Source organism: Psittacula echo, assembly GCF_963264785.1.
Source record: "Psittacula echo genome assembly, chromosome: 4".
Classification (NCBI taxonomy): Eukaryota; Metazoa; Chordata; class Aves; order Psittaciformes; family Psittacidae; genus Psittacula; species Psittacula echo.
In genome coordinates this window covers 107,716,608-107,739,744 of record NC_137738.1, presented here as the reverse complement: position 1 = coordinate 107,739,744, position 23,137 = coordinate 107,716,608, and the positions used below count along the sequence as shown (strand labels likewise).

The following is a 23,137-nucleotide window of genomic DNA, read 5'->3' as shown; positions in this document are numbered from 1 at the left end:
ATCAAAATGAGTTGGGTTGAAGCAACCTTAAAGCTCATCTAGTTCCAACCCCCAGATTTCTTGTAGGCCCCTTTAGGTTTTGGAAGGCTGTTTTAAGGTCTCCCCTCAAATTTCCTCACATTCTGCAAGTTGGAAAGATGTTACCCATGCCGAAGGCATTCAGAGGTAAACACTCAACAATAAACAGGTTTTAAATGGCAAACATGGCTCCTGAACCATGTCTGAGTCACATCCAAAGCTGGAAACAAAGAAAATCTGCCTGCTTCAACAGAACGAGTTAGGAACAAGGCCCCCATATCTCTGAGAACAAAAGGGAATTTAGGCAGAATCTCTGTTGTAAATGATCTGGCACTAAAACAACAGCCAGTTATCTCCTGCCTGGCACAGAGGCACAGAAAAATCCCTGCCCAGTCAGATGTCCTGAGGGACTTGACAGACAAGGTCTGATGGATACAGCCACAGCAATTTGCAGTGTGGCTGCCTCCTGCTATTTGCTTTCTTCTCTGCCAGAAGCTGCTGCCGGCACAGGAGGGGATGCAGAACTGGATTAAGGACCCACACACCTCGATTCCCCAGATTACTGCTAGAACAGGAGCTTAAGCCAGCAATTACAGCAGTTTGTGCTGGAGCTGATCAAGCTTCCAGAGCCTACCTGTCACACACCTGCTCATTACGGCAAGTCAAGAGGTGAGATCTGACTATCAAATTCTGGCAATTTATAACACCCTGAGCTCCCCACAGCCAAAGATGATTCTTAAATCGCTGTATGTTCCAGATGACATTAATTTGCCACAGAGTGAATGCTGGCAGCTGAAGGGTGGACAGCTATGTTTAGCTGCTTGTCTAGGAAGCAGTAACCTCAAGCAGAGGGTCAAGGTAGATAAAAGGAGAACACTAACCTCTTAAATCGCCCCAGCATGAATCACTGGAGCTCGTGAGTCAAAGCCCTCGGATATTTTTGCTAGAGTCACAATTAGTACTCAGAAAGCACAATTAAGATACATTAGTGTAACAAACAACTATATGTGAATTGAGCCACCCAAATTATAGGACAGCATCTTCTCTGCCTCTGCTCATAAGGTAGAACAGATTTGCTTAAACATCTTTTCTTGAGATTGACAGTGCACTAGAATTACCCACTAGTGAAATACAGATCCACAGCCAGCTGCAATAGCACAGAACAAATACGCCTACTTGTTACCCCACCTAAATTCATTGCAGGTCTGTGCTTTCAAAGTCAAGCAGATGGGCTAAATCTCGGTAAAATTACAGGACAGCTGCAGTAAGACTGGACTTGCCTGCAGAAACCTCCATCTTATCATAAAATTATTTGGGTTAGAAGAGACCATCAGTTCCATTGCCCTTACCATGGGCAGTGACACCCTCCACTAGACCAGGTTGCCAAAATCTCCTAACAAAAACTCCTGAAGTCTTACTTGAGAAATTTAAAACAGACTTCAACTTTGAAAATAAAGTGCAACCTTTTAAAAGTAGATTTATTCCTTACTATAGAAAAGCAAAATTAGGACCTGCTTCACTGCCAACCTTCATGATCGCTATATTTCTTGTCGAGAAACTGCAGTTTCTATTAGAAAAATGACTGATACATGAAACCTAATGTGAGTATTTGAGAAAAAGAATAGAATGATCTTTCCAGAAAACATATCATAGAATTATAGAATGGTTTGGGTTGGAAGGCACCTTAAAGCTCATTCAGTTCCAATCCTCTGCCATACACAAGGCCACCTTTCACCAGACCAGGTTGTTCAAAGACCTGTCCAACCTGGCCTTGAACAGTGCCACAGATGGGGCAGCCACAGCTGCTTTGGGCAACCTTTGCCAGAGCCTCACCACTCTCACAGGGAAAAACTTCTGCCAGAGTGCTCATCTCAATCTCCCTTCTGTCAGGTTAAAGCCATTCCCTCTTGCCCTGTCCTTACAGGCCCTTGTCAAAAGCCCCTCTCCAGTTTCCTTTTCACCCCTTCAGGCACTGGAAGCTGCTCTAAGGTCTCCTTGATGCTTTCTCTTCCGCAGGCTGAATAAGCCCAGCTCTCTCAGCCTGTCTCCATAGCAGAGGTGCTCCAGCCCTCAGAGCATCTTCATGGCCTTCTCTGGACTTGCTCCAACAGCTCCACATCCTTCTTATGTTATCATCTGTTAACCTCACCAAACACATTTGTAACAGGTTGCTCTGATCTGGTGTCTTTGAGAAGGGTGATTTCCAGCTGGCTTTCAAAAAGCATCAGGAGCTTCACATATCAAACCAACTGCTGGTGAAAGTGCCAGTGCTCGGGGTTTTTTGTCCTTCCTTGGATGGGCTAAGAGTTCTTAAACTGTACACACAATAACCTAAGCATTAGTTATTTAAAAGCCATGTCTTCTCTTTCAGCAAATGCTCTGAAGTAGCTGGCTCTAACTCCTTACTGCTTGCCAAAAGATCAATATGGCTTTTGGGATACCTAAGGCGGATTTCCTCATGCATAATGAAAATATTTGTGGTAGTGGGAATACTCAGCAGAATACACAGCTAATGGTGGGAACACAAAAGGACACTTGGCAAAAATGATCCATGACAAGCCTAAGAAAAAGGCAGTTTCATGGCAGAGTCTGGTATTAGGAGTAGCAATTTCTCCATGAAGAATCAGTCAATGGTACTCACTTCTGCAGGTGCTGGGCTTCAACGTGTGATGCAGGTGGAGAATAAGCCTTTTAAGAGACTACTGACTGATGAATGGTGTAAAGCTAAAACAGTCTTGGATTACGGACCTATTATGAAATCAGTTACGATGCTAGCCACACACCTGAATATTGTCACATAGATATCAGGTACACCAGAATTGCAGAACATAGGGTTCCAGCAATCCTATCCCCTTCTTACTTTGCCACTAACAATGTGATTTACAACCAGATCGAACATCAGCCAACACATGATACTGTTAAAATAAATTAAAAACCCCCCAAATTTCTGTGCATTTTTAAATACCCTAAGAGAAGCCAGGCTTGATGCTGCAGTTCAAGGCGCTGCTCAGGTGTACAGCCCAGGGGGACTTTTCTGACACCTGCCTTTCTCTTAGAATCATAGTATGGTTTGGGTTGGAAGGCACCTTAAAGCTCATACAGTTCCAACCCCCTGCCACAGGCAGGGACACCTTCCACTAGACCAGGTTGCTCCAAGCCCCTGTGTCCAACCTGGCCTTGAACACTGCCACGGATGGGACCACCACAGCTTCTCAGGACAACCTGTGCTGGGCCTCATCACCCTCATAGGGAACAACTTCTTCCTAATTTCTAATCTAAATCTCCTCTCTTTCAATTTAAAGCCACTCCCCATTGTCCTATCCCTACATGCCCTTGTAAAAAGTTCCTCTCCAGATTTCCTGTGGGTCCCTTTACGTATTCTCCACATAGGTGAGTTCTCCTTTGGCCTCACTCACTAATTAAAAGTCAGATCCTGGCTCAGAGAAGAGCTGCTCAGCTCTGGGAGTTAAGTGGTGAGTCATGGCTGCAGTTAAATATGCCCAGCACCTCTAATGACTCATGGGTCAGGTGAGAGGCGCAAAATGATGGGGAGCAGCAATCTTCATTTGCATGTGCATTTTACACCTTCTTGGTTCATTGTCCTCACAAAAGAGCAAAGGCAGCCGCAATCTAGTCAACACCTTGGCTTGATGGGAACAACTCCCAGAGAGAGATGTATTTCTCTAGAGTACAAGAAGAAAAATCTGTTTTGTTGTCTGTCTTACTGTGATTCTTTTACACTAATTACAGATCTCCTCCTCACAAAGCCCAAACCCTTGCTTGACAGGCATCCAGAAGTGCACTGAAATCTCCTAAGTGGTGTTCTCAGCAGATAAAAATTAAAACTTCCCAGTCTTATTGTACACTCTCTACAAAACAAAGGTTCCCTCTGGCTCTGCAATTCTTTATTTATTCCTTGGCCAACTTATTTCTCAAGCATAACAAAGCACCTCAAGCAAAGACGTCTGTCTGAATAGTCTAAAAAGTGTTTATTACCGCAACAGGGAGGTGCTACAGAAATATTAAACATCAGCAACACTTTTTCACAGAAGGAATTTCTTTCCTTCACTTGCAATGGAGTTGCTATGAAAGCTAAGCTGTTTCTCTACCTTTTTTAAGCAATTGAACATTTGGTTGGTGTTGCTTTGGATTTTCTGCAGCAACGTGCTCCAGATGATATCGGTGGATAAAGAATTGGCTGGATGGCCGCACACAAAGAGTTGTGGTCAATGGCTCCATGTCTGGCTGGAGACAGGTAACGAGTGGTGTCCCTCAGGGATCGGTGTTGGGGCCGGTCTTGTTCAACATCTTTGTCAGTGACATGGACGCTGGGATTGAGTGCACCCTCAGCAAGTTTGCTGATGACACCAAGCTGTGTGGTTCGGTTGATACGCCGGAGGGAAGGGATGCCATCCAGAGGGACCTCGACACGCTTGTGAGGTGGGCTGATGCCAACCTTATGAAGTTCAACCATGCCAAGTGCAAGGTCCTACACCTGGGTCAGATGAATCCCAGGCACAGCTACAGGTTGGGCAGTGAAGAGATTCAGAGCAGCCCTGCAGAGAAGGACTTGGGGGTGTTGGTCGATGAAAAAATGAACATGAGCCGGCTTCAGTGTGCGCTCGCAGCCCAGAAAGCCAACTGTATCCTGGGCTGCATCAAAAGGAGCGTGACCAGCAGGTCGAAGGAGGGGATCCCGCCCCTCTACTCTGCTCTGGTGAGACCTCACTTGGAGTATTGTGTGCAGTTCTGGTGTCCTCAACATCAAAAGGCCATGGAACTGTTGGAACAAGTCCAGAGGAGGGCCACGAGGATGATCAGGGGACTGGAGCACCTCCCGGATGAAGATAGGCTGAGAAAGTTGGGGCTGTTCAGCCTGGAGAAGAGAAGGCTGTGTGGAGACCTCAGAGCAGCCTTCCAGTATCTGAAAGGGTGCCTACAAGGATGCTGGGGAGTGACTCTTCATTAGGGACTGTAGTGACAGGACAAGGGGTAATGGGTTAAAACTTAAACAGGGGAAGTTTAGATTGGATATAAGGAAGAAATTCTTTACTGTTAGGATGGTGAGGCACTGGAAGGGGTTGCCCAGGGAGGTTGTGAATGCTCCATCCTTGGCGGTGTTCAAGGCCAGGTTGGATGAGGCCTTGGGTGACATGGTTTAGTGTGGGGTGTCCCTGCCCATGGCAGGGGGGTTGGAACTAGATGATCTCAAGGTCCTTTCCAACCCTAACTATTCTATGGTTCTATGATTCTATGATTCTATGACCCTGCTTGAGCAGGAAGGTCAGAGTTTTATCACCTCAGGTGGTCCCTTCCAACCTCCATCATTCTGTGAGTTCATGTATGGAAACATAGTCACTTCTATACTCATGTCCTGTCTGCGCATCCATAAAAACCATCATCTTAACTCATGCAAAAAGGATCTCCTCTTGCTTTATCAATAGAGGTATAAAGGGAGTTCTTCACACTGCCAAGTCAGTTGCCCAGTTCACAACAACGTAGCTTAGACGCTCTGAGCCATACCATGAGGATCCTGCTCTCTCCACTGACACAGTTTCAGTCTCATTTATTCAGCAGCAGCTGGCTAGAGCAGTGTCCCACTTCCTGAGACAGATCACTCCCAGTCCCACATCATTTCTTTCACACAGGCACGGCTGTGTTTGCAGCTGTGTGATTTACCATGATGCTGGATTTAATGTAAGACACTGTTTCTGCAAGAAAGCAAAAAGCCCACTCAGAATATCAACTGGAGTCCAATAGCCAACAGAGTTTGAGGATTTATGTCTTTTGTCAGCCTTGTAGTGCCAGTTCCTGGTGAGAAATAGCATACACCTCCCTGGCAGGCAGCAGTCGTACTGTACTGCTTGAAACTGCACAGAGTCACATCCTTTTTATCACATTAACTAGGACCAGAAGCTGCAGTGCACTGATAAAGACAAAGTATTATATGAAGACGATTAGAAATTACATCAGGAGGAGGATGCCAGATTAATGAGCCCTTCAGTGCTGCAAAAGTCACACCGTACAGGTCAGCATGTCACTGTCACTGGAAAGACAGTATTTGAACACAGAAGCAGACCTCAGGTTTAGGACAAAGTAAAGAAATGACTGGACAAAAGGGGAAAAAACTGTTTATGGTTAGATGGACTGTTGTCTATGTAGATAGATGCTTCACTAGCCTAATCAAAGGTCACATTCAGGACTTTCAAAAAAGCAACCTGGCTAAAGGTCTTTCTTCCCATTAGGGAATCATTGTACAAAATCTAAAAATAAGTAATGATTTGCAAAAGGAAGAAAAATTTCAAGACCACCACAAACCCATTCAAAGTAAGGGATCATAGAGACCATCTCCCAGGTTACTGCTGAAGGCCATGCCCACAATATAAAACAAGTAAAATGCTGTCATCATTCCCCACACAGCATGGCCTCTGTTGATGTAAGAGGTGAGGGAGAAGGGCTGAATTGTTGTGTACAACGAGAAATAAACTTAATCTTGAATGTAGCATTGACCATCTCGAAACAGTACTGCAGTGACACACTGCAACAGCCAAAAGCAAGCAGCACAAAAAGTAAAAGGTCTGATTCATCTTGAACCCAATTTCCGCGCCTCTAGAATATTCAGGAAGTGCAACTGGAATAACTCCCACATACCTCCATTTAGTAAGCATTTAACATGAAATTTATGTTAAAAATATAAACCTTTATTTATCTACTGGAAAAACCCACACACTGTTAGCGCAGGTTTTCTCACATTCCTTGATCTGCGCGCTTGCAAGGCAGCGCACTGACTTCAGAGTCACTTCTTTTTGGCATGCACTTAAAATCACTTGGTTGAATGGTCTGTGTTGTAAATAGCTTCCTTAATCATCTGCAGAGTAATGGCCAGGCTACTCAAAAAATAATTTTAGGTCCAATAAAACACCAGCAGCAGACAAGATATGGAATAAACATGTCCTGAGCCACCTGATGTATGTACAAGCATAGCACTAATTTGAATAGACAACCCGCAAACACCACCCCTCTTCCATGATGAGCTGCGTCCTTCAGTGCTCACAGCCAGGACACTAGAGCAACAGAAAAGCAATTCTCTTCTCATTATTTTATCTGGATAAAATCCACTCTGGAAGAGCAGCACAGCACTTTTTGCCTAGTCTTTGAATGACAAGGAAAAAGAAAAAACAAAACCCAAAGAAAAACCAGCAGAAGTGTTTGCTGCCCTCCAGAGGAAAACCAGATGAAATTACAGCTTTCAAATACGAAAACAGACATGAAGCTACTAGGCACGGGCTAGTCCCACTTACTTTTAAAATCACTTTCTTTAGTAGATGATAATGGTATCAAGGAAAATCCACCTGACTGAACAATGACAAGCAAACTAAAACTGCCAGTGAGCACGCTCACCTATTTTAACAGCTCCAAAACGTCAAATCTCTCCTTTTTTCTTCTCAGTGTTACACTGCAAAATGCACTGAAAAGTTAGGTATTTAATGACCCAAAGCACACATAGATAAATCAGCCTGATTTTCAGTTCCTCTGCTGTAAAATGAGGAGAGCACTTCCCTGTCACACTGAAATACTGCAAGGGTAACTGCGTTTGATGCTGCAAGGGGCTTGGAGCTCCTGAGCACTGACGCTCTCAGGGGTGAGTCATTCCTTGCGGGAGCTGACGTCTGGCCTCTCTCCAAGGCAGGATCAGTTCCCCCTGCCAGCTAAAGCCAATAAATCCCACAGCAATGTGTTTCGTCACAACTCCAAACCAAGGTGATGAGGCATAAGAAGTAGAAGTCTACACGGAATGCCAAGAAACCACAAGCGGCTTAGCACTTCCTACATGAGAAAATAGATAAACCTATGGCCCAACTTTCTCCTTGTGCTATGCAATACACAGAGCAAGGCTCCAAGCTGAGCTATAAATATTCTATGCCTAAATGCGTATTTGGATAAACATTCAAAAAAAGTTATGCTGTCAGTATTTTTTGTTCTCACACCAGTTAAAGAACACTTTTAAACCATTACAGGAAGGAAACCCAAGATGCTTACCTGACGGCCTCTGCAACGTTATTGGAAGTGTGACCTGATAAGGCATCGTGAAGGTTTCTGATGAAGTAATCACGGTAGTCTTCAGGCAGGGCCATGAATGTGCCACCCATCACAATAAACTCCACTTTATCCACGCTGTGGCCCAACTGCTTCAGCTGTAAAATTGAAAGTACCATGGAAAAATTATGCAGGGACTTTTTTAGAAGACTTCTCTGAAAACACTGACATTCTTACACCGTGTTTCCTTCTTTAGTTGTGGTGTCTTTTAGCAATGACAAGCCGTTAATACTTTTGTAAAGACTTCTTATAAACCCTCCCCAAAATATAACCCTCGAAGTTACCTTTCTACTGCAAGAACATAGTACAGATACTGAGCCTAGCATAACAGGTTTTCCTGACAAAGCAGAATCATTTGAATCTAGCCTCTTGCTGACAGTTACACTGGTTCCAGCCTGAAGCTAGCTTAGATTTGACTGATAGAAGATTCCTTGCATCTGCTTCAATCCATGCAGAACTAACTTCCTTACAAACTTGAGAGAATGGAGGACTATACTGAATCCATGACGGATTTTCCAATGGATTTAGAGATAAACAGGAAACCAGTCAAAGTAGAGCAGGATTAAGAAATCCTTCAGATCTTCTAACTCTCCAGAAAAGACCCCAATAAGCCATTTTGGTATGAAAGCCACTATTCGAGTACTAAATTCTCCAATTGTAAGTAATTATCAAGAACTAGCAATTGCCACAGAAGCTCAGCACAATTTATTGTAATATAATCTCCTATTAGAAATAAGGTATTGTTCACAACAGGTAAGATCTTACAAGAGGTTCAAAACTTCTAATTTATCTAATGGAAATGACAGACTAAAGGTGTAAAAATAATACTTCTGTGGGGATCAAGTCAGACTAATGTAGAATTACAGAATGATGAAAAAGGTGAGGCTGGAAAGGACCTCTGGAGATCACCCAGTCTTATCTCTCTTCTCAAAGCAGCATCAGCTACAGCAGTTTGTTCAGCACTGCACCCAAACAGGCTTCAAGTGTCTCAAAGGCTGGAGACTGCACAACCTCTATGGCAACCTGGTCCAGTGCTTGGTCACCCTCACAGTTAAAAACTGTTTCCAGATGTTCAAATGGAGTTTTTCACGTTTCAATTTGTGGCCACTGCACCATGTCCTGTCAGTAGCACCACTGAGAAGGGCCTGGCTTCGTCCTCTTTACAGCCTAAGGCCAGGTATTTATACACATCAGTAAGACTCCCGCAAGCCTAGCCTGAGCAGTCTTGGGGTTCTTGGCATCTCTTCAGATGCTCCAGTCCTTCCATCATCTTAGCGGCCTTTTGCTAGACCTCCTCCAGTATGTTCAAGTCTGCTGTCTTCTGGGGAGCCCAGAACTCGACACAACTCTCCAGGTGGAGCCTCAGCAGTGCTGAGGCAAAAGGAAGGATCTCCTCTCGTGATGTGTTGGCAACACTCCTCCTAAGGCTGCTGGCTGTCTTTGCCTCAAGGGCACAATGCTGCTCACAGTCAACTTGATGTCTGCCAGTATCCTCAGGTCCTTTTCCATCAAGCTGCTTTCCAGCTGGTCAGTCCCCAGCACATACTGGTGCCTGGGGTTTGGCATTTCCCTTTGTTCAACTTCAAGAGGTTCTTGCCAACCCATTTCTCCAGCCTGTCCAGGTCTCCCTGAATGGCAGCACAATCCTCTGGTCTACCACTCACTTCTCTCAGTCCTGCATCATCAGCAAACTTGCTGACAGCATGCTCTGTCCCAGCATCCCTGTCATTAACACAGACATTACCACATTAAGCACTAATAGTCACAATATTGACAGATGGGTTATACGCAGCTTCCAGCCAATCAGTTTAGGTAATTAAAAGCATTCTCATTATTTTCCTTGCAACCACAATGCATTCCCCTTTCAATGGTAAAACTTCACCTGTTCCACTCTGTGTCTTGTCTGGAGATAGGGGTCATATCTGGCTCGAATCGCCCTCATAGACGTAGGCTAAAAAAACAGAAGGAGATTCAGTTTGTAGGTTTTGGGTTTTTTTTTTCTAAAAAGAAAAGAAGAAGGGTGAAAAAGAACAAAAGAAAACTTTCAGCATTGAAACAGATGCTGAAGTCTTCAAATCCTAACTGACCCTAAACTCTTCAAACTTGCAGCCAAAGAGTCCATCCAATTGTGAATACAAATTTAGCTCCTTCCATGTTTTAAAATGATAACGAAACACATTGTTTTGCTGAGATGGTAACATGACATAAAAACAACACAGCTCTTCAAATTTTTGGTGCATCACAACTGGATAAAGAATCTCTGTAGTGATTCACTGAAGATACTGCAAACATCACAAACAAAATGTTTCTCAAAATACCACTTCTTCCATCCCGTTCACTTTAGTTTCTCTTCACTTGCACGAGTTATCCAAACAGTCTCCCCTAGAGCACAGTCTAAATTTCAAATATTCTTTAAGCTAAACATATTCTTTCAACTCAAATCCCTAACAACTTACTTTCTGTATTACTACTAACGTAAGCGTACTAATACTACTCTAAGATAAGGTGTTCAACTACCTTGTGTATCCTGGATTTGTTCAGCATTTCATTCATGTTATATTAAAAGCTCTAAATGATGAGACTCTTAATTATGCACAACTCCCACATGCTGTTAGTACTAAACAAATGAATACAACATATCCAAACCAACAGGAATTACAAAGCATTTACATATACACAGATTTTCCTACTTTGCACTAATAGAACAAGTTTCAAGTCACTGAGAAGTGGATAACAGCAGACAAAAATTGAAACTATAAGTATGCTGAATCGCTGTTTACCAAATCCAGTTTGTATTTTACCTCATTTTGCTACTTTACATCTGTATGATAGCTATGAGTTATTTTGTTAAAACCAGTCACAATAATTTAGTCACAAGATCTGCTGCTGCTAAACTTTCTCCAGATAACAGGAGTGCACTATTTCGGAAATACATACATTTAGTGAGATATCACTGCACATACAGAGCATTAATGTAATTTCAGAGGCACTAACAGCTAAATAACAGGCTTTTTCCCGAGAACTTAGTCTTTGTTAATCTGCAGGGTCCTGTAGGTTGGACAGGACTGAAAGCAGGTCCATTTAGGACAGGATGCTCAGGGCTCTGTCCATTCAGTTCTTGATTATCTTTAAGAAAAGAGTTCCCAAAACCTCTAGATAAATCCCTACCCAAGTGACTGACAATTGTCATATTAAACCACTCTTATATTAGGGCATAATTTTCCACATTCTAACTCATGTTTGTTGCCTCTCCTCTTTCCATTGGGCAGCTCTGAGGAGAAGTCTGGCTCTGTCTTCTTTGTACCTTTCCCTTAAACCCATAGGGAGCCACAAGTAAATCTGTACAGTTCTGCTGGACTGTTCAGCCAGGAAAATTTTGACAAAGATTGATAACTTCTGTAGGAATCACAGCCAGCATTCATTTCAACAAACTGCACACAGCAGTGTCCCATGGGAGACCACAATGTCACCTCCAACTGCTCTCACTCACTGATCTCTTTCCACAGCTGGAGATTCACATTAACAGCAGTTCCCACATCAGCAGGTCACGGGATACAGCCACGATGCTGCACTTGCCCTGCTTGGAACCACAGGCTGCTCACTCCTGCATGTATAACAGTATGAACAGAAGCAAGGTGAGGAGAAGGAAACAACTGCTACAATAATCAAGAGGAATTTCCAGTCCTGTAGTTGAGCTACTTTAGATCTCAAACTTCATGAAGCCTACTTTTGGTTTTTATTCTTGCAGCATGACTGAATCTGCAGAAATAAAGAGCAGCTGAACCCAAGTTTATAGTGAGCATGGGCAAGGTGCCACAGCAAACCAGATTAATACCTCATATCCAGTGTAAGACTGTGTTGAATATTCAAAATCAGAATCAGGTCCACCCGGACAGTACCTGCAAATATAAAAAGACAGAAAACAGGCATCAAACTTGTACAGGTGCAATGACTTAATCTGTCTGAGGTACAGATACACAAGAGGGTGCAGGCTGAGCAGACACTGCTCTAACTGCCCCAGCTCTCACCAGAAACACACAGAAATACAAATCATAGAACCACAGATCATGGCTCAGAGCATGGGATGAATGAATAAATTTGTGTGTTTCTGCATCAAACCGATAAACACAGGTACAGATTCAAATGCAGATGCTGGAGGGGGTAATTCTGCGAGTTGAGAGGAACTGAGCCTAGGTCTGTTTACAAATGCTAAGTATACAGTACAAAACAGTTGTTTTGTTTAATGAGAATGGGATGTCAAAAAACAGTTCAGACATGGCAAACAACTACATCCATAAAAAACAACTTCATAAGACTTAGAAGAAGCAAACTGTACCGTGAACCTATTTCTGGAACATGGCATTGTTTAAGGAGCTGAGATATATAATAAGTTTATATAATTAGTTTCTGCATGTAGAGGCTTGTTTGAAGCTCTTTATTCTGTGACACAGCAAGACAGACTTGTAGCTACCACAGCACGACTGCTGGCCAGAAGAGGAATGGTACATGGCAGAGAGTAATTAAAGGAATATAAACTTATTCTGAAGGGTCCTTAACTCTCTTTAGAGGACTGTGGTTATTAATGGCCAATCTACAGCCATTCTGGGCTCCAAGACAACCCTACACATGACTGTTGACAGCCCTTTCTATCTTAATTGCAGGCACCGAGCACCCCCAACAGAAAAGGTAACAGCAGTCAGCATACTGCTACTCATGGTGCAGATCTCAGTGCACAGACACCAAGATAATGCCATCTCAGTCAAATCAGACACATTTGCTTCATAGTATAATGGATGAGTTTCCTCAGTGCCTGCCCTGCAAACTTAACCCAAGTCATCTGTCACCATTACAAAATTAATTACCAAATTAATTTGCCAGCAAAAGTTGTGCAATCCAATTGAAGGCATTTTATACACGTAATTACCTGGAACATCTCAGACAGAATAGCGGCTCATTCAAGAGCAAGATCAGAGCCAGCTCACTCTGCATCAGGCAGCTGGTAGAGAGACGGAGATGTTTTGGGAGTGACAAGGCAGGAAACAGAGGCAATGTTTTGAAATAGATGAACTGTTATGGTTAGAAAAAACCCTAGATGTGATGACAGGTGTGCAGACTCTTAAGTCAAATGGAAGTAATATAGAAGTAACATACTTCAAGGTAAAGCCATTTTGGGTTTCTCAATTCAAATAAGACTCCAGTGCTATTCCCTTAACATCACAAGCTCTTGGCAGCTGGAGGCCTTCCCTTCCATCTGTGTTCTCATTTCACTCCAGAGCCAGGCAGAGCCAGCCTGTCACACCAAGCAAGTTTTTGCAGATACCCACCTACACCTCCTCAGGTGGGTTTCAGTTCAGCACTTTTCAAACTTGTCAGATTGAGCCCTGTTTCTTTTCTGTAATGGTCTTCTCCAACCTGCCTACATACCCAGTCAGGTGTCTCTGCACACCCTGACACAATCATACAACTTACATTTGACTGTTAATATATTCTCTTGGTAATTCTATTCACAAAACTGTATTCTACTAACATGGCCGATGAAAGAAAAAGGTCTCCTCCATGATGAAAAACTACAAACAAGTAAACTTTTTAGAGTAATATGCAGGTATCAGCAATCTGCAACTCTGCACTTGTGCAGGAAGGAAGCCTGTCTCCAATACAATGCTGCTGCAATTGTAGATTTATGCAGAAATACTGGAAGACAGACTGAGAGAGCTGGAGTTCTGCAACCTGGAGAAGAGAAGGCTCTGGGAAGATCTTACAGTAGCTTCCAGCGCCTAAAGGGGCCATCAAGAAAGCTGGAGAGGGGCTTTTGACAGACGCCTGTAGGGACAGGACAAGGGGGAATGGCTTTAAACTGACAGAGGGGAGATTGAGATGAGATCTTAGGAAGAAGTTCTTTCCTGTGAGGGTGGTGAGGCCCTGGCACAAGCTGCCCAGAGAAGCTGCGGCTGCCCCATCCCTGGCAGTGCTCAAGGTCAGGTTGGATGGGGCTTACAGCAACCTGGTCTAGGGGAGGTGGCAGGGATTTGGAACTGGATGAGCTTTAAGGTCCCTTCCAACCCAAAGCATTCTGTGATTCTATGAAAACAGTTATCTTAGCTCATCTAAGCTGTCATACTTACACACATATGTTGCCTGTGAAATTAATGTGCGGACACCTGTGTGGTTTACACATCACAGCTACAACAGCAATCTGTAAGAAGCAAAATTAGAGAGGAGAGAAATTATGGTAATTGCTGCTGAATTGACTTGGAAGACTATGTATACATGTGCATCTGTGAGAAACTATTTAAAGATGTTTTCTGCTTAGTCTGCCAGCTAGAATATCTGTGTGTTAGCTCTTGAATGAGATAACAAATACATAAAGGAGCAGGAATGCTATTCTTTAATATTTTCATGATTCAGAATAAACTGACAAGTTTATTGGAAAGAACCATGTGTCTTATAGTGAATTTGATTAACCACCTTGATGAAAAGATGCACACAGACATTCAGGTATTCACTAGGCCCATCTAACATGTACCTAAAAGGGTGAGAGTGTGCCAGTAAGCACACCAAACACCACTCAAAGATGAAAATGGGGGAGAGATGAAGAGAAACACAAAGACATATATCAAAGATAACAAAAAGAGCTCCCTCCCTCCACCTGAGCCAAGCCCTTTTTCCCTGTCGGATCTCACAACTGCTTTTTCAGCAGGGGGGTATGGTGAGAGCAATGCACATGCTTACCCCGCTAGCAGTCCTTATAGGCTTGGCCTTCAGCTTTGGTACCAGCACCTTGCGGTACTGTGGTGGAACAGCAGCAATGATGTCAACCAAGCGTGGCTGTGCTGAAAGGCCATACTTTGCTGCCGTCTTGGTTTTCAGCCTGAAAGCAGAAATACCTCAAATTAACAACTCCATTCTGACTTATTCACCCATATTCCACAGCAACGCCATTCTGCTGCTGTTCAGTTACACGGAGATCTATGTATGTTCTCCCAGTTTGCTCTTCCAGGTAGGTTATTTAAAAAGCATACAGTTATTTCTTGCAACAGCTGCATTAAGATACCAAAAATTAACTCCAAATAAAGTTGATGCAAAACTGCCAGTGTTTTTAGTTTCTGTATAGTTTTCTTCTAAATACGGTTTTATCAAAGCATTGTCAAAGCTGCCAACAGACTCTGGCTTGCCCATTTTCAGTGATTTAACTCTTTTCATGTCTTCCACATGATTAACCCCTCCACACAGACCTTAGCCGAGTTCATTTCTAACATGTTCATGTCAGTTACTTCCAGCATCAGCAAGAACGTTGCAATTATATCAGGTAAATTAAATGGAAACAGCGGGAGAAATTCAGGTTTATTATTCCACGTATGTCAAGAAGGAAGAACTTTCTCTAAGCAACAATGTCATTTATAACACATTGCCAAGAAAATCTGATTTTAACTTATTCTCTCCTTCCTGATTTTGGGACTCCTGAAGAATGGATGCAGATGGAAACACAAAAAGGCAATGACAAGTTTCTAAAGAGTTTTTCACCAATACAACCTATTTGGTACCCTGAGCATTGACTGTGAAGTAGCAAATCACCACAGCATTTACAAATCTTGGTGTCTTTATTATCAGGTAACAGTAACAACAGTAGCCTGTGAAAACAAAACATTTTAAAATAAAGCCTGCACATGATACAGGACACATTCATCACTGGTGGACCAGCTCTTCAGCATCATCCCAGGGACTTACTTGTTCAGATTCACATCATTTCCCTGCTCATGAGCCTCAATTAACTGCTTTATGATGTCAGCGATCGTCATCATCATCAGCTCTGCATGGCTGAGGTCTCCTGCAATGAGAACAAACCAAACCATTGTGTATAGCCAGAGTGTGCCACCTGCTTGTGGCAACCAAGGCACACCTGCTCTGCAATTAATGTTTAATATTTCCTACAATTACTGCTCTCAAAGGGAATTTTGCCACTGCATATCATTGCAGCCTTCCCCAAACAAATGACCGTCATTACCTCATATCACTGATTCCCTTTTACTTCTAGGACAGGAGTCAGGCAAATTCCTGAGCACTCACGTGAGTGCAAAGGAATCACAGGATCATTAGTGTTGGAAGGGACCTCTGGAGATCATGTAGTCCAATCCCCCCTTCCAAGGCAGGGCCTCCTAGAGCAGGTTACACAGCAACACATCTGGTGGGGTTTGAATGTCTCCAGATAGGAAGGAGACACCACAACCCCCCTGGGCAGCCTGTTCAGGGCTCTGCCACCCTCAGTGTGAAGCAGTTCTTCCTCATGTTGAAGTGAAACTTCTTGTGGTTTAGTTTACAGCCATTGCTCCTCATCCTGTCACTGGGTACCACTGAGAATAGTCAGGCGCTATTCTCTTGGCACCCACCTTTGAGACATTTATATGCATTAATCAGATCCCCTCTTGGTCTTCTCTTCCCTAGACTAAATAAGCCCAGCCTCCACAATCTCTCCTAAGAGAGATGCTCCAGACCCCTGATCATCCTTGTGGCCTCTGCTGGTCCCTCTCCAATAGCCCCTTGTCTTTCTTGCACTGATAAGCCCAGAACTGGACACAGCCCTCCAAGTGTGGCCTCATCAGGGTCGAACAGAGGTGGAGGATCACCTCCCTCCACCTGCTGCCACACTCCTCCCAATGCACCCCAGAATACTGTTGTCCCTTCTGGCTGCAAGGGCACACTGCCAGTTCATAGTAAACTTATCATCTACAAATACTCCCAGGTCCTTCTCCGCTGACTCTGCCTCCCATTCACAGCGCCCGATTCAACAGTGGGGAGAGAATAGCGGCGGCTCAGAGGGGGATGCCAAGTCCCTCCGCTCTCCTCCAAAACAGCACGGAGGGGGCAGCGCAAGGCCGTGTCTCGTTCTCTCGCTCCACACACACACATAGAGTTCATGGACGTGGTAACCCCACAGCTCCACCACCACAGAGCCAGAGGAAGCGTGGGAACCCCCCCGGCCATGGCCAAACACACGGTGAAGTGCTGGCCCACAGCCTCTCCTTGCACACAAACGAGGCCGGGGGAGGCGGCAAAGCCCTACCCCACCGCCCTCAGCTGCTGGGAGAGGGGCAGGAGCCGCCCCGCAGCACGAACCAAGCACTACGGTCCCGCACACCCCGATACCTTTCCTCTTCTGCCTCATGCTGCCCGCTCCCCCACAGCCGCTCCCCTCACAAGCCAGAACACGGACTCCTGCCATCAAGCGACACCGCCCAGCTCTGTCGCGAAAACGCCGCACCTCCAGCCGCGCTGCCGGAAAGCGACATGAGGACTGCGGGCGGTAAGGGGTGCCTCCGCCAGCCGCTGGGGGCGCTGTGGGTTGACCCGCGGGGCGCCGCTTGTCCCGTGGGGGACCCCATCAGTGTCGTCCCCTCCGTACCGTGGGTGGTGCCGAGTGTCCCTCGGTGACATGATCAGCGCTTGCCGGTATCGCGGCGGACCGAGTTCCCCCCGCTCCATGGGGGTCTTCGGGCCCTGCGCCCCTTAAGCGCTAGATGGTAGCAAAGCGTCGACGTGAGGGATGGAAGAACGAGCTGGATTTTCCTGCGAAACGGATAAAAGTCCGTCCCTGAGAGGTCCCTGGAGACCTGCGGGCTCCGTAGGAGCACAGGGGGGAGCTGGGGCATGGTGCAGGGGAGCAGGGGTGTTTGAGGGTGCCTGTGGGAAAGAGAGGTGAGGGAAGGGGCTCCTTCAGGTGGGAAAAGGAAGGGCTCTGGGGGCAAACAGCAGCCCCACAACTTCCACAGCAGTGTGTGGTGGGAGGACGGGAGATAACAGGCATAAGTTAGAGGGAGAAGGGTTCAGACTGAGTCGGAGCAGTCCCAAGCACAAACACAGGCTGGGGGGAGACTGGATTGAGAGCAGCCCTGAGGAGAGGGACTTGTGAGTGTTGGTTGATGAGACGCTCACCATGACCCAGCAGTGTGTGCTTGAGCCCAGAAACCAACCGTGTCCTGGGATGCATCACCAACAGTGTGACCAGCAGGTCAAGGGAGAGATTCTCCCACTCTGCTCCACTCTTGTGAGATACTCCTCCAGGCCTGTGTCCAGCTCTGGAATCTCCAACATGAAAAGGACATGGAGCTGTTGGAGCGAGTTCAGAGGAGGCCACAAAGATGCTCTGAGAGCTGGAGCACCTCTGTTCTAGAGATAGGCCGAGAGAGCTGGGCTTGTTCAGCCTGGAGAAGAGAAGGCTCCAGGGAGACCTTAGAGCAGCTTCCAGTGCCTAAAGGGGCCAACAAGAAATCTGGAGAGGGGCTTTTGACAAGGGCCTGTAGGGACAGGACAAGGGGGAATGGCTTTAACCTGACAGAGGGGAGATTGAGATGAGATCTTAGGAAGAAGTTGTTCCCTGTGAGGGTGGTGAGGCCCTGGCACAGGTTGCCCAGAGAAGCTGTGGCTGCCCCATCCCTGGCAGTGTTCAAGGCCAGGTTGGATGGGGCTTGGAGCAACCTGGTCTAGTGGAAGGTGTCCCTGCCCATGGCAGGGGTTGGAACTGGATGAGCTTGAAGGTGCCTTCTGACACAAACCATTCTGTGATTCCGTGGTCTCTAGAAGAGACTGAAGAACTGATCCTGAAGTCACGTTGCCTGGACAGAGCCTTAGGAAGATTGTATGCTGGACAAGGCCCAAGTCATGAAGAGTTAAGTGCAGGCTCTGGGCCTTGGCAGTGTTATTGGTTGTTCTAGTCAATCAAAGGAATTCCACTGGTCTGGCAGCAATGTTGTGGCCTCCCAGGAATGTGGCACTCAGCTCTGACTCCGACTGCTGCTGTCTGGGAGGCACTGGGAATGGGAAGAAGGTGTTTAAGTCTCTTAACTTCTGAGAACCAACCTGCAGCTGCCATTGAGGTGCAGTTTAGTGCTGTCAAGAGGATGTGGGGGATGGAGTAAGGGAAATGGCACCCAGGGATTGTTAATGGTTCGGTACAGGTGAGGGCTAATGGCACATGGAGGGACATGCAGGGTCCTGTTAGACCTATACTACAGTCGGTGTCTTCTGCATGATAAGAATATTAAGAACTGCATGAGGATAGGGTATGGGTTAAGTGGGGAAGCAAGCTGCCTACAGACACCAGAGATGTGGTATACAGACTACCAAGATAAACTTTCTCTGAGGGATTGCATTTGGATTAGGGACAATTTGCAAGGCAAAACTGTATATTTTTTTTTGTATCAGAGTGACAAATCCTACCTTAATTCCTTCAGTGACCTCTCCGGGACCTTTGTGATCTCTGCCAGGCTCTTCCCAAGGTAAACTTACCAACTTCAGCTAGTGCTCCAGATGGGCTTTATGAAGGCATGTTTGCAGATTGTCAGAAAGGTGGGCAGGAAAAGTAAGCATGTTTTGATTGACGATTATTTTCTCTATAATGAGATGATGAATGGAAACTGTCTTTCCATTCAATCCAGATTTGTAAAGTATTTGAGGTATTAAATGCCACCAAAATCCTGAGGATTGGCTGAGTACATGAATATGTTTAAAATCTAATTTCTCTGACTAAATTAATCTGGTTCTTATATTATTTCTCTTTCATCTCACTGTTTGAGGCTCAGCCCTCCATCTAACCAAGGATCTGACACAGAGTGAGGGAGGACCTGTATCTTTCATCCCAGCAGAACAGGAACTTTTCTCCCTGGCACTGGGGAAACAAGAGCAATATCACCTGAGTCCCAGGCTGTGCTGGGTGAAAAACAGTCCTTCATAAGGACCCAGCTTCATTTTTGTTTTCAACTCTTGCTAGAAAAGACTTTCTTCATTGATCTCACCACACCATGCAAAGAAGTGGGCATGGAGGTCCTGTGTCTGTTCTCACTTAGGCTGTTCAAAAGAAATCTGAACTGCCTTGTAGGAGGCCTTTTGGATCACCAGGTGAGATCTCCCATTTCCAAACTGGAGTACAGTCTAAGTCTGTTTTGCTCTTGTGCTTCTCAGCCTGGTTTTCCATCGCTGCTGCTCTCAAGCTAGTGCTGTATTCTCTTTTTCTCCCACACACATCATCGCTGCAGAGTTCACTGAGGCTTTTCCCCATGGAGACACTTGTGTAGATCCTTGCTAGAGCTGCTGGACCTCATGTGAGCTTGTATGTCAGACATCTTCGGGGACATCCAATGGCATGAGCTATTCTGTGATGCTTTGGCAGTGAATTACACAAGTTGGCTGTCTCTGTGGGCACCAAGGGGATTGTGGATGACACAAGAGGACTACCAACCACCTGAATGATGCAAACTGTGCCCTACCTGCAAAGTGAGTGGTTTACCACTGATGTTAACATGATCCCTCAGCTGTAACCTACAGCCACTGCCAAATCAGAGAAGCTGAAGGAAGCACCATAGCATTTAAAGGGAAGGCCTTTAATATGTGGGAGAAAGGAGGATCAGGAAAAACGCTTCAAGAAGACCTTCTGTACTGAAGACAGAATTTCTTTCCCATGTTAAACAAGGCAACTCCAGCTTTTCAGTCCTGTTAGAAGAAAATCAAATCCCACAGTGGATTACAGCACTGCACATGGCTCTGTGTGAAGAGCTGGCACTAGTCTATTATTTAAGAGAATGTAAATTATGTGCTCTTTTCTGCAATTAAGGAAATACCCAGTAAATGTAACGAATAGCAGTTTTTAAGGATAAGGGTACTGAATGCACAGCATCTGTAAATCATTGTCTTAACGTATCCCAGAGTGAGAGAGCTGGGATAAAACTGAACCTTCCCACATCTTAGAAAGAGTCACAGTACCCATGAAGTCTCAACATTTATAGGCTAGAAATCATGATTCAGAGAAAATCCCAAGTGCTGATGGACAAGGATTAGGAGGAGACTCTGCTGTGTGAGCAGATTATTCTGCACTGTGTCACTTGAGGGTTTCAAGGTTTTTTGGCATGAGAGACATTGACCATTTCCAAGACTGGACATGGGACACGAGGCACCATAGATCTGATCTGAAGGGACAGTATCCAGCAGGAGACTCTGCCCACTGGGGTACTTGGTAGAGTGCTGTGTGAATTCCAGCTTCAAAGCAATGATGAGGTAAATCAGTGTATCTCCTTCTCTCAGACTTTGTTCTTTCATTTTTTCTAGTTGGCCTGGATGCTTGGAAGGAGGAGTTCATCTCAACTAACATGGTGGGCTAAGAGCTATCAAAGTCTGAGCTGGTCACCTCTCAAGCAATCAGCTGAAATAGGAACTTGCAGATGGCAATTGTCTCATGTATCTTAGGATCTGTTGATTATGCAAGAGACCAGACTGACTAACTGTGATTAAGAAAGCTAACTTTTCAGCATTTAAAGTGATGTGAGGCAAATCCCATCCAAAACATTCATCAGCATCATTTTCTGGTATTGCAAATCATTGCAGAATCACAGAATGGTTTGGGTTTAAGGGACCTTAAAGCTCATCTGGTTACACAGGCAGGGTCACCTTCCACTAGAGCAGGTTGCTCCAAGCCCTGTTCAACCTGGCCTTTAACACTGCAGGGATGGGGCAGCCACAGCTTCTCTGGGAAGCCTGTGCCAGGTCCTCACCACCCTCACGGTAAATCTCCCAAGCTTTTCCCCCCAGGAAACCAAGTTAAACTGATTGTTTCATGGGTGTTTCTGTGATTTCTTAAGTCCAAACTGTTGTTTCTGCCTTTTAGTATCCATTAGGTAGCGTGTAGCTTCTTGTGACAGCAGTTCAGCACTAGGTCTGTGTTAAAAAGAGCAAATGGCTACACAGGGAAATTATGGGACCCTGCAGTAATGGTTTTTATTTTCTCAGCAATGAGCATACTCACTGGAAACATAAAGTTCTCAGGGATTTGTATTTATGATGCTGTAAAATAAGTAACAGTAATGTCCAGGAATGTATCAAGCCAAGTAGTCTCTATCCTTGATGGAACAGCAGACCTAAATAACGTCTTGATGTAACTCCTACCGATTATGTTATTAGTAAAAATGTATGTACTTCCAAAATGCTTCGTAATCATTCCTGAGGTCACAAAATGGGTTAGAATCTGAAATGGAGACAAAAAACTACAGTGGGACAGTCTGCCTCACTTACCTCTGCCACTGTGCTGCTGGCTGGCCACAGGCCAGCACGTCCACCACCCATGCCCCGGCTGCTGATGTGCCAATGCAGAGCATTGTTTACCCACTACTTACAGTGCACTTCCAGAGACAGTGGTAAGAAACCTCTAAACAAGTACAGAGGAAGGCTGTTGTGCCTGTGCTCTTCCTCATAGATGCATTTCCCTGCACTGTTTGGCATTTCCAGAATCTGCCCTACTCTCATTAGCCACAGCCTTTGATTAAAGAACTGAAAGTGCCTTTCAAACCCCAGAGGCCAGTGAATCAGCATTGCTGCAACTGAATTCCACCAGTACAAGCAAGATCAAAATGTGAGCCCTAGGCTACAGCCCTGCTCAGATGTGGGGAACAAACCCACACACGCCAGCTGCCCTCTTATCCAAGCTTTCCTATCCGCTTTTGCCCAGAACTCCACCTGCACTTACCTGGTGTTCCTTGCCGGGAGCAATGGCAGAGTTTGATGCTCTAGTTTGGCTTTGTAGCCAAAATGAAGTTTTCCTAATTACTGCTTTTCAGAGCTAAAGACATAGAAGCTTGGGGAAGAGGATGATGTGTAACTGAAGTTGATGGGAGTTGCAGGTGGGAGCATGGCTGGATTAAACCTGAGGATTTTTTGAATCTTCCAACTTGTATGGCAAGATGGAAAAGGAGTGAACGTGGGCTGTTGCCAGGGAAGTAAGTGCATTCAGGGAACGAAGTCTCAGCGGTGGCATTGGGGTTGTAATAGGTGAAAGGATGGTTACCAAAGACTGTGGAGACCTTGCGGCAAAGGGAAAGCAGTTAATGATAGTAGCTAAATGCAAGATAAAAAGTTGCTGTAATAGGTGGATGAAGCTGATAACAAATGGAAAGCACAGCTCAGCTCACATAATGAAGGGCTGAGGAGGTGGCAGTGACTCAGTATGAAGGGTTGTGGTTGGGGGGGTGGATTAAGGAGAGGGAGC

At 45.1% G+C, this 23,137-nt stretch overlaps 1 protein-coding gene across 4 annotated transcripts in view; it reads right to left on the bottom strand.

The window, feature by feature from the left end:
- ELP3 (elongator acetyltransferase complex subunit 3) overlaps positions 1-17,339 on the bottom strand; it is a 98,051-nt gene extending 80,712 nt beyond the window's left edge. The window contains exons 1-9 of one of the 4 annotated variants that reach the window (XM_080615648.1): positions 17,257-17,320; positions 16,118-16,268; positions 15,841-15,940; positions 14,845-14,983; positions 14,238-14,308; positions 13,040-13,111; positions 11,951-12,014; positions 9,998-10,066; positions 8,059-8,213 (exon numbers count right to left, since the gene is read on the bottom strand). In XM_080615648.1, coding sequence (XP_080471774.1) covers positions 8,059-8,213; positions 9,998-10,066; positions 11,951-12,014; positions 13,040-13,111; positions 14,238-14,308; positions 14,845-14,983; positions 15,841-15,917 — 647 coding nt within the window. In that variant the 5' untranslated portion in view covers positions 15,918-15,940; positions 16,118-16,268; positions 17,257-17,320. Of the gene's footprint in view, positions 1-8,058; positions 8,214-9,997; positions 10,067-11,950; positions 12,015-13,039; positions 13,112-14,237; positions 14,309-14,844; positions 14,984-15,840; positions 15,941-16,117; positions 16,269-17,256 lie in introns of all 4 variants that reach the window. The other 3 variants (XM_080615645.1, XM_080615646.1, XM_080615647.1) reach the window with 3 other exon arrangements.
- Positions 17,340-23,137: the final 5,798 nt, after the last annotated feature.